General features: G+C 32.6%; 2 protein-coding genes across 5 annotated transcripts; one reads left to right on the top strand and one right to left on the bottom strand.

Annotated features, from left to right (window-relative positions):
* Window positions 1-871: 871 nt before the first annotated feature.
* On the bottom strand, window positions 872-2,465 carry LOC112733989 (protein EARLY-RESPONSIVE TO DEHYDRATION 7, chloroplastic). The gene is made up of 3 exons (XM_072233586.1): window positions 1,749-2,465; window positions 1,374-1,519; window positions 872-1,179 (listed from the first exon to the last, which is right to left on the bottom strand). Exon 1 carries the CDS (start codon window positions 2,406-2,408, stop codon window positions 1,890-1,892), a length of 519 nt encoding a protein of 172 aa, XP_072089687.1. The 5' UTR covers window positions 2,409-2,465; the 3' UTR covers window positions 872-1,179; window positions 1,374-1,519; window positions 1,749-1,889.
* A 1,982-nt stretch (window positions 2,466-4,447) lies between these two features.
* On the top strand, window positions 4,448-8,520 carry LOC112733987 (paired amphipathic helix protein Sin3-like 3). 4 transcript variants are annotated; one of them, XM_072233585.1, is made up of 11 exons: window positions 4,448-4,524; window positions 4,842-4,896; window positions 5,095-5,129; window positions 5,449-5,604; window positions 5,750-5,936; window positions 6,171-6,269; window positions 6,426-6,533; window positions 6,615-6,732; window positions 6,877-7,013; window positions 7,433-7,508; window positions 7,773-8,139. In XM_072233585.1, exons 3-11 carry the CDS (start codon window positions 5,107-5,109, stop codon window positions 7,958-7,960), a joined length of 1,092 nt encoding a protein of 363 aa, XP_072089686.1. In that variant the 5' UTR covers window positions 4,448-4,524; window positions 4,842-4,896; window positions 5,095-5,106; the 3' UTR covers window positions 7,961-8,139. The 4 variants fall into 4 exon arrangements, with proteins under 4 accessions (XP_072089686.1, XP_072089685.1, XP_025638928.1 ...); XM_072233584.1 differs by having other exon boundaries at window positions 4,451-4,582; XM_025783144.3 differs by lacking the exons at window positions 4,448-4,524; window positions 4,842-4,896 and adding an exon at window positions 8,239-8,520 and having other exon boundaries at window positions 4,907-5,129; window positions 7,773-7,939.
* Window positions 8,521-11,290: the final 2,770 nt, after the last annotated feature.

Raw genomic sequence — 11,290 nt, 5'->3', positions numbered from 1 at the left:
AAATTAGGATTTAATCCAAAAATCAAAATAGTACTTTATCCTAAAATATAAAATATATACCCGATAATATATATTCTATAACTGGATTTTATATTCACCTAATGTTTTTGTTTTACATAAAAAGATTGATAGGTTTTTCAAAGAATTTTGTTGTAAACTTCATAAGTTCTTTAAAAAATATAATCACAAATAAGCATTTTAAAACGAAATAAAAAAATTAGAAAAAATATTTTGTTGGTTATTACCCTATTTTAATTTATCAGGCTTAGGAAATCAAATAAAGTATTAATAATGCAAGAGACAATATGAAGTTGTTTCATAATCCGTTTGATGCAATTTTATCTTCTTTTCTTTATTTTAGGTGTTAGATCAAATAAGAGTTAATATTTAAAATCGTCCCTGAAAGATACCCCGATCTCCATTTTGGTCCTCGAAAGATAAAGTTAATCGAAATCGTCCCCGAAAGATACACGAGTTGGTCACGTTAGTCCTTCCGTCAGTTGGATGATGACGTGTCACGTTAAGTGCCACGTGGCACATAATGACGTGGTGGGTGATGCCACGTGTCACGAGATGATTGGTTGACATGTCATATCAGTGACACGTGGCACGCCATGTGTCAGGTCAGTGATGCCACGTGTCACTTGACATGTGAAAAAGTTATTTTTAATCAAAATAGTCCTTAAAAGTTCATATGTAAATCATTTTCATCCCTAAAATTTTAAAAAATAATCAAATTAGTCCTTATATAATTTTTTTTAATTTTTTCCCCAAAGCCGATTTTTTTGTAACTAAATGTAAGTCGGTAGGAATCTGCATTCCACGAGTGAAATTAGTATGTATAGTTAAAAGCTCAAAATCACCCAACAGATAGTAAAAGTAGCTCAAATACTTATTACAGTAGAAGCTTCAAGAGCTAAAAACATTGAAAAAAATGTACTGCAAATTTTAGTAATTCCATATGCACAATATCATAGCATAGTTCTTGATTAATATAGAAAGCAAAATCAGTATACTATGTACAGCAAAATTAGTATTATCCAAAATTTCATAAACCTAAGATGCACTCTGGTTCAGTCAAATAAAATACACCACAAAACTATGATGCAACCCACGCGGGCCAATGCTTCCAATATACATTCCAGGTCTTTTCTTAACAGGATCCAAGCCTTCAAGTACCTATGAAAGTTACAACTATATTAAGCCTATGCCACTTCTAAAGCATATTTGGTGAAGCAACCCACAATAAGTGAAAGAAATACAGGCACTCAATTTTCTTTTCAACACAATAGCACATATCACTTTCAATATGCAGTTAACTAGTTTCATTAAATTGCATTATTAATCCAGATATGAACTAACTAAAAAAATACCTGAATTTGATCAGAACCATAAGCTTTTGAACTTTCACTCTTCTGAGAAGTTTCAGCTGCTGAGAGTGAAGACATAATACGCCCTTGGTGTGACACCATTTTGCACCAAACGGAAACTAGGCAACTTTCCCAACTGTAAACTCACCCTATTAAAACCACAAAATCTCTCATCACTTAATGTTACAGTGTTAAAATGCAAAACGAACCAACCCCTCATGGTTTAAATATTCAGCAAAACAAAGCAGAAGAAAAGGGCATTTAGAAAGATTTTGTTGGGTTGTTGGCACTAAAAATTCTTCCCTTTTTTCCCAACAAATTGGGGTACCAAGTTTATTGATATGCAAAAACATGTAAAGAAATAGAAAAAGGGGGTACCTGGATTTGAAGAGTGAAGAGTGAGAGGTGGAAAGAGAGAAAGATGAAGAGAGAGTAGCAGAAGAATGGGGAAGTGGAACCCTATTGCCCCTTTGACGCAATCGTCAACCCATAGCTCAGCAGATCGGAACCGTTCTTATCTTACCCGCGGCTACGCTGATCTTCTTCGTCGGAATCGGAATTGGATTCGGAGCCCTTGGGAGGTCGGAAGGAGAAAAAGTAGTGAAAGTCGTCGACCTTGACGGCAGTTTCGTCCTTGGCGAGGGGCCATTGGATCTTGTCGGCAACGCAGGCGTCAACGGCGACGGCGCTGTCACCCTGCCGGAGGCGGATGATGGAGAAGTCGCCGGAAGCGAGCTCGACGCTGTAGTGGGTGTCGACGAGGTTGAGGATGGCGCCGGGGATCCTGATGAAGACCTCCTCGGTAGCGGCCGGTGGAGCAGACGGCGAATGAACACTGCCATCGCTGCTTCTGGTGTCATTTCGGGGAAATAGGGTTTGGACAAGGTCGCTGAGGTCATCAACGTCAAGGGAAGGATAGAGAGAACTCTGCTGTTGATGATTAGGTTTTTGGAAGGACGAATTGGCTTCGAGGTTGGAATCAATTACTTCTGGGTAGTGAGAGTTTCTGGGTTTAGGTTTTTGGGAGAAAGAATCCATTGATGAATAGTTGTTTGTGATCGAAATTCGGAAACTTACCCCCTTTTGAAGATAAAACGGCGACGTTTCAACGCCAGTAGGCATTCTACCAAAACGACGTCGTTTTGGTTCTTTGCCACCTTGGCAGTTAACGGGCCACGTAAGCGGACGTTTGCCATCTCAACTGCGGAGATAACGGAAGGATGAACGTGATCAAGTCAGGTATCTTTCGAGGAGGCTTTTGATTAATTTTGACTTTCGGGGACGAAAATGAAGATCGAGGTATCTTTTAGGGACGAAAATGACTATTAACTCGATCAAATAAATTCCCCACACACAATGCTAATTTCTTTTCGAAGATTTCTGATTGTTCGGGAAACATGGCAGGGTTTCATGAGTGGCAAGTTAATGCATCCAAGATCCTCATTTTACAGTGTATTAATATTAATTCGGAACAATAACAAAACATGTGTTTGCATATCAACATTAAACAATTCTGCATCCCCTTCTCTAGTGAAATGTATGTTACCTTTCTTCCAACTCCAACAATATTAGGGGTGTACGCGGATCCAATCGGATCGGATATAGTCGAAAATTCGATTCAATTTGCACAATTTTCATCGGATCGGATATGATATCCGTGCTTTTTAGTATCGGATCGGATATCGGATATATTCGCATAATTGAACATTCTCTTTTTAATCATATTTCTATGCAAAAAATTCAATAAAAATATTTCTTTCATACTTTTAAATTTATTTATTTCTAAAATATTTTTAATCAAATTTTTTTTAAATAATAAAAATAAAATAATACAATATATGAATAATAATTATTAACTAAAACATACAAACAAGTAAATATAATACTAAACATATATATTTATTTATTTTTTAATTATTATTGTAGAGATCCGCGAATCGGATACGCAGATGTAGAACAGATATCCGCGATCCGATCCGTAAAGGGTACAGATTGAATCTGATCTGATCCGATCAATTTGAGAATTGGATTGTATCTGCAATTTTCAGATCGATATTTATCGCGAATCTACGGATATTTACTGCGATTTGCTGATTAGATCCGATCCATGAACACTCATAAACAAAATGCTGAAACATAACATCGTCTAAGGACTAAGGGTGTTGTAACAACCTCATCTGATTTAGAAAGATGCTATTCTTGTAAGATGTTTTTTTGGCATTGGATGGTTGAAGAGGTGACACGAATCTTTATAGTCTATGAATGGTGTTTTTATGCTTTGTGATTGTAACAATTGTGTAATTTAGTTGTTATACTTTTGAGGTGTGAATGTTGTGTCGATAAGAACTTGTAATTTGTGATCTATTCTTGATGACAATACAAAAAGAAATAGATTATAAATTAGTAGACTTTCTCTTTTATGGGTGAGTTTGTACAAGGTATCTAAAATAATAATAATAATAATAATAATAATAACCCTTAGCTTGAGGATAACACCTCATCTAAATCCTGTTGAGAGAATAAATAGACCAATTCGGCCTACTAGCAACTAAGCCCCATAATTGGTTTGACTTTGCTAGATTTTAAACCCAGTGTGCTTATATGAAATTACAACGGTTTCAACCTGATCAAAGGTCTTTAAAGATAGAATAAGAAAAAGGATGCTGAGCAATAGTTAATTAGAGAGTTTTGAGATAATAACAAAGTGGGTAGGATATCGTTCTCGTGTTACGGAAACAATTTTAAATGGTTAGGAACAAATGTCTCGTAATAAAAGCGAATCATCACTATTTATGGATAATTAAGTTTGATTCAAACAATGTTATTAGTAAAAAAAGAAAAAAGTTGAAATTTTAAGTTTAACCACTCAACTAAGGCTACTCTTAATCTTGAATCTCACGAGAATTTGATCCCCAATTTTTTAAGTAAAACAGTGACCAGTGGGTACTAACTTTCGTGCTAATTGACTAATTCTTTTCCTAGCCCGAGAAGAAAAATACGGGATTGGTCCGAGGTCCGAACCCTAAGATATAAATAAATTTAAAATTTTAAAATATATAGATGTAGAAATTAATCTCTGAGAAAGATTAGATAGAGTGAAAAACATTTACGTCCAAATTTTCTTAATTGCTTGGCCCAATTACGCATCATATAAGTACGCATACACACATCTGTCAACTCTCTAATCTCAAACTTCACACGTTCTAGTTTTTGTACGTTTTTTTATTCTCTCTCAGAGAAATGAATTAGAGCAGAAATAAAATTCATTTTTTTTATTGTTTTTGTAGCTTCGAAAATGATAAACTTTGTTGCAACATTGGTGTGATTCTCTTTGGCACAATCATAGGTTCTGATTGTGTTAAAATAATCACAAATGAAAAAACTGTTACACAAAGGTTCAATTTTTTTATTCGTTTTTGTTTTGTATTGTTTTGTTTTTCACACATCTATCTGTTTTTTCTTTTTGTGTAGAGAAAAGACGTTGCTGTGGAAGGGTACTCTGCAGTTCGTGCACTTCACAATCACTGTAAATTTTTTTTAATTTTCTTTTTATTTTATTATGTGCTGCAAATTGTGACCACGTTGCATTGCATTGAAGTAATGCAAATTATGGTTTTTGATTGTGTTTTTGTTGGGCTCTTTGTTGTGGATGGTGATCTGTTTGCAATTCGGGTCTGGAATTGTTGCTCGTGGTTGTTACTTGGATGCTTACATGAGTTCTCAGATCAAAAGACCAATGGTATCTTCTAGAGGAGAAGCGTAAGTTCAATTTGCTTTTTGGCTTGTCTTGTTTCATGCCTTTCTTTTTTTGTTATTATTATTTTGGTGTGATGGGATACATTTTTGCTTGATGAAGCAGTTGAATCTTAATTGTTTTTGTTACAGAACTATTTAGTCTCTTCTGGAGATTCAATTTTATTGCTTTTGCTTTTAAGCACCTTATGTTGATGTTTTGACTTAGTGTGATAAGATCAGATGTTTCTTTTACTAAAATGTGCTTGAATAGGGTTGATAATGTGCTGAAATCTTCTTGTTGATTTCTCAAATTGTCTAACTAAGTTTTTTTTTTGGACTGAAGCTCCGGGCAACCCCAGGTTACGATTGGTAATGCTGTTCAGAAACTGACCCATGATGATGCCGTAAAATACCTGAATACCGTGAAGGATGCGTTTCATGATAAGCCGAAAAAGTATGCTGACTTTTTAAAAGTAATGAAAGATTTCAAGGCTCAAAGGTGTGATCATTTTGGACCTCATTATTACGTCTTGCATTTCCTCCAAGCTTTTCTTTTATGGACATGGAAATATTCTGTATTATTTGGAGTAGAGATTTTAGTTCTATTAGCAAAATTGATTTGTCTATCTTTTGTTCATACGTAGAACTGATACAGATGGTGTCGTAGCAAGAGTGAAGAAGCTATTTAAAGGGCATAGAAATCTAATTGTAGGGTTTAACACCTTCTTGCCTAAGGAACATGAAATTGCAGTTCCATTGGAGGATGAACAACCTCAGCGGAATAAGCCTGTTGATTTTGTTGAAGCTGTAAATTTTGTGGGCAAGGTCAAGGTAAGTTTTTGTTGAATTTGAATGTATAAGCCTTTCAAGCTGCATTTGTGCACAAGAAACCAAAAGAAAAAAGTTTTGGCCAAGAATAAATTTCAGGCTGCCAATCTTATTGTTGGCATTGATATTGGTATTGTTGAACAATCAATTGTTGCAACTTGCTTAAAGCTCTTATACTTTTTGCAAATTCAACACAAATTGGACAGTTTTAAATGGGATTGAATTCTTTTCATGCAGAGCCAGCTTCAAGGCGATGACAGTGTCTATAAGTCGTTTCTTGATATATTGGAGATGTACAGAAAGAAAACCAAGACTATATCTGAGGTTCTCTTAGAGGTTTGTGTTGCATATGTCTCTGTGTTGCCATCAGGAAAATTTGTATTGGCCTCTATTTCTCTCTGTTTTTTGCGGTTTGTTTTGTTTGGAGTATTGATAGGTTGTGAATTTAGATACTCATTTTGATCATATTGGGACTATTTACTATTTGCATAGGTTGCTGCACTTTTCCGTGGCCATGAAGATCTTCTTGAGGAGTTTATTCGTTTTCTTCCTGATAAGAGCTATGCAATGCCAGCTGTTGTACCAATGGATGTTGAGAAGGTAATCTTTCAGCTTATTTGTGTGTCCCTTTGATTTTTAGTTAATTATTAAGCAGGTAATGTTTCCCTTTCTCTATCACAGAAAGAAAGTACCATGGCTTCTCATGGGGACTCTGGTGCTGAACCATTCCATGATGAACATGAAAAGTTTGACCTGTGCCCTATGTCATCTACTTGTGAAGATAAAAGCTCTTTGAAAAGTGAGTTTGTTAATACTTTGATCATGGATGTATGTTGTAACATTTTCAGAATTTCTTTTACCTTGCCAAACATATGCTTTGAACTTCTTCTATGTAATGTTTTAAATATTTGAAATCATAGACTCCAACTTCTGATCCCCACAGGTATGTGTAGTCAAGTCGATGCTTTCCTTGAAAAAGTCAAGGAGGAATCTCGAACTCCTGAGGTTTACCAGGAATTTTTGAAGTGTCTACTTTTCTACAGCAGGGAAATAATTACCCGACAAGAATTGCAGTCATCGGTATGGTTGATGGATTTATATATAGAGAAACTCTTGAGGCCAGCAACTTTTAGTATTTTTGACCTGCATTTGCCAGCACAAATATTAAATTGTCATTTTATTAATTTGCATGTGCAAATTCTAAAAAACATGGATGTAAATTGTATTGATTCATAGGTGCAAATTATATACTTCTTGTGTGCAAAACGTCTGGAAATATGGATGCAAATTATAACTGGCTAAGTGCTGGCCAAAAATGATAAATATTTGCTGGCCATGTAGCATTGCTTTTATATGTATTGATTTTCTTGGCTACATTACTTGTTTTGTTCCCATAACCAGATAACCTGTCAATTACTATTACTTATTAGTGAATCTGGTGTGAAGAAAGCTGAGGCTAGAATTATCTTGATCTGATCATTCACTATTTGTTCTTCCAGGTGGGTGATTTGCTGGGGAAATTTCCAGATCTTATGGATGGATTTAATGATTTTTTGGCACAATGCGAGAAGAATGGTAATATTCAACCTATTCTTTTTTCTTTTTCCTTGAAATCATTTTTTTTTTTTTTAAATTCTTTCTTCTCATTAATCAAGTTCTGTCATGGATTTTTTGCTGGCATCATGAATAATAGTACGAGACATGGTTCTCTCTTCTGCTATCTTATAATATGTGCATCCTGTTTTATTATTATTATTATTATTATTATTATTATTTTTGCTCAAATGAACAATTTTAGTTTCAGCTTGTGGCTAAACTGTCTGATTGTTATGTATCCAGAGTCCTTGCAGAATGAAGGACATGGATTGAAAGCATTGAAGGCAGAGGACATGGATATAGATCAAGGGGTGGAAAAAGAAAGGGATGGAGAGTCACCAATTACTGCCTCATGCATCGAAACACTATTTGAAAAAATAGTCATAGGATGCAAAAGCATAATAAAAAAAGTTAGTTGCTTTACAGACTAGTTCGCTCTACTTTTGTGTTGAGCTTTTTTGTTTCAAAAAAAAAAAAAAGTTAGTTGTTGTTTCAAAATCAAGACTCTTAACTCCAAATGCAAATGATGTGTTTGGAATTTTATTCTAAACCGAAGAAGTCGAATATGTTATTGTTCTTAAATTGAATAAAAAATTAAGAATTTTGCATATTCAAGTCTCAAAAAGTAGAGTTAATGAAGGTCTAATTACATGAGGGATGATTGGCTAATAGTGTTCCTCACTGTGTTCTGGTGTGTCTGGAAACACAGGAATGAAATTGTTTTCAAAAATGCACCTATCCGTGGAGCAACAAGCTTGCAAAGAGGAGAAGGAGAAAGGTGTCAAAGCCACTTTCAATGCTTTGGTCTACCTCACAATGAACTTGGAGAGCTTTTGAAATATTCAAAGACTTGTTATCCTTTTTCCTAATTTCTAACAAGTAGTTCATGGAATAAATGTAAACCATTGGATCTTCCAATATCATGGTGTATCAGAAATTGTTAATTGGAGAGGGTTTTGAGATAATAACAAATTGGGCAGGATTGAAGAAAGTTCTCAAGTGGTTCCACCAGAAAATTCTAACTTCCAATCATTTTAGTTTAGTTGTAAAGATTTTCTTTTTCAGATGGGTTGGACATTCTTTAATCTTAGACATTATATCATTACAAATTGATCTATATCGACTCTCACATAGTGGCACACAATATTTTAAATCTTCCTATCCACTATTAATTGATTACTTGTGAGACAAATGAATTACTATATATTACGCTAACATTAATTGTGAATTGTCTTGTCTTCTATCAAATTATACTGTGAAGTGTGAATATTGCAAATCAAATCTGTATTTAGTCACCCATAAGCAGAATGTAAAAAAAAGTTACATATACATTATTTAAATCCATATTATCCTATCAGTAATAATCTATGATCCACTGACACGGACACGACACGATACGGGACACGCTGACTCGCGAATTTTAAAATTTTACATGACACGAGGACACGCATATATATAAAATATAAAGTATTTTTTAGATAAATCGTAATGATATTTTAATATTTTATTAATATTAAAATATAAATTAATTTTTTAAATTATTTTTAATGTCTTATTTTAATTATATCAAGTATTTAAAATATTTTTTGTTTTAATAAATAATAATATATACTATATCAAAATTTATTTTAAGTATATATATTAAGAATAAGACCTGACACGTGATGGTATTTAGGTGTGTCCAAGTGTGTCCAGAGAAAAAATTTTTATTTTTTATTGAGACACGGTTTGGACATAGCAAACACGCGTGTCGGACGAGTGTCGGTAATTGTGGTGTCCAAAATGTGTTCGACACGTAGACACGACAATTCAGCAAAGTGTCCGTACTTCATAGGTAATAATAATTAAAAATAAATATGATTCAAAGACTGCATATTATACTATTAGTCTATTAAAATTAAGATCTCTTTTATAGTGCTTACATTTACTGATAGACTTCAAAAATAAAGAGGTGAGCCTTATTTTACTCTATCTCTACTTTAGATAAGTTAAACAAAAATTTTGTAAACACTAAAAAATCTACCTAAAATTAAATTAAAAAAGAAAAATCTAAATTATTCTCTAAATTAACGGACCTTGCAACTTGTTAATTGAGTTCTTAACCCATTATCGATATTATTTGGCTCATGCACCGTCAAAACTTTAGTTTTCTCTATTAAATATTTAATATGGATTAAAATATATGAGTTAAATTTCATGAGAAACAAAACTAAAATTAAAATGGTTAATTATTTTACAGAAAAAAATTATTTAGTCTAATCATCAGGAACACAGGCAATCACGTGGTTTAACCGGTGGATTGAAGTTCGTTCGAATCAGTTATTGGTTAGCAGTTAATTCTGTTACATTGTATATATACGCCATTCCTCTCTTGAATCCAGTAATCTTGACTACTACTACTTGCTCATTATTCTTCCCTATCAGGTAATAAAACTGAAAGAGTGATTTCATATTAAGAGCGAAAGAAAAACCTAAAATGGTGGCAACTTATGAAGAAGCCAGAGATTATATGGCACAAGTGAAAGAAGTATTTCGAGATAAAATAGAAGTCTATCATCGCTTTATGCAACTTCTCGAAGATTACAATACTGGAAGAAGGTTCTTTTATTATTATTGTTACAAGAATAATGGAAATTTTTATTTTATTATATGATATATATGTTAATGTTTGTGCCTTCTCTATCTTTAATTTCAATTAATTAATAATATATTGTAGGACTGATATAGAGGGTGTGACAGCAGAAGTAAAAGAAATTTTTGAAGGACATGATCATCTAATTTTGGGATTTAATAAATTCTTGCCACCTCAATATCAGATACAGCTTCCATTGGAGGAGAATCAGGAACAACGTGACTTTCAAGAAGCTTTAAACTTTGTTCGCAGAGTTAAGGTAAAATAATAATGCATTATTATGAGGCAGTGCAAATTATATTATTACTTAATAATTTGCAACAAGTAAACAATAAAGATTATGATTCTTTAATTTCCCTGTATACATATATATCCTTTTCTTATTGCAATAATATATTTTGATGATTATAGTGTTGTGCATTCATATGCATGCATCATACAGACTCGGTTGGAAGATGAAGGTCGTTATGGTTTCGAGAGGTCCATTCAAATGGGAATTAGATCGTGGAGAATGGGAAAAATTTCTCGACTTGAGGTTTTTGATCAGGTTTCTATTCTTACTCATCACTATATATCTTAATTAACGTTAATATTATTATTTTAAATTAATATTTAGTAAATAATAATTTATATTTATATTTATAAAAAAAAATTTGAAAGTCACCCATTTTTAGTATTTTTTATCATCTTTTGTCCAACACAAATACTAAATTATCATTTTACTAATAATTTACGTGTGCAAATTATATTGATTAATAAATATAAACGATATTAATTCATGTATGTAAAATTCTAATAAACATAGGTACATATTATATACTTTTTGTATATAAAATGTATGTAAATATAAATATAAATTATTGTTGACAAAAAATAATAATATTTGTTAGTTATATAATATTGTTCTTTACTCTTATATTTATTACTAAAGTTTATACATATAAATTAGCACAACTTGAATTCATATTTATTAAAATTTATATACATAAATCAATAAAATTTATTTATTAAAGATAATTTTTTTAGTATTTGTATTGATTAAATATTAGTCAAAATTGTTAAAAACTGCTTGTCTCTAAAATTTTCTATTATATTTTTATATATATCTTTATGTGATTTATTGTTATAA

Source organism: Arachis hypogaea, chromosome 3 (genome assembly GCF_003086295.3).
Source record: "Arachis hypogaea cultivar Tifrunner chromosome 3, arahy.Tifrunner.gnm2.J5K5, whole genome shotgun sequence".
NCBI classification, from domain to species: Eukaryota; Viridiplantae; Streptophyta; class Magnoliopsida; order Fabales; family Fabaceae; genus Arachis; species Arachis hypogaea.
Note: the sequence above shows the minus strand (reverse complement) of the source record. Positions and strands in the feature narration are given on the sequence as shown.

Coding starts and splice junctions, on each gene's coding strand:
- LOC112733989 (XM_072233586.1), bottom strand. CDS start 2,408: ATGGATTCTTTCTCCCAAAAACCTAAACCCAGAAACTCTCACTACCCA.
- LOC112733987 (XM_025783143.3), top strand. CDS start 5,020: ATGGTGATCTGTTTGCAATTCGGGTCTGGAATTGTTGCTCGTGGTTGT. Junction 6,733..6,876: donor AGATAAAAGCTCTTTGAAAA/GTGAGTTTGTTA, acceptor TGATCCCCACAG/GTATGTGTAGTCAAGTCGAT. Junction 7,509..7,772: donor GGCACAATGCGAGAAGAATG/GTAATATTCAAC, acceptor TTATGTATCCAG/AGTCCTTGCAGAATGAAGGA.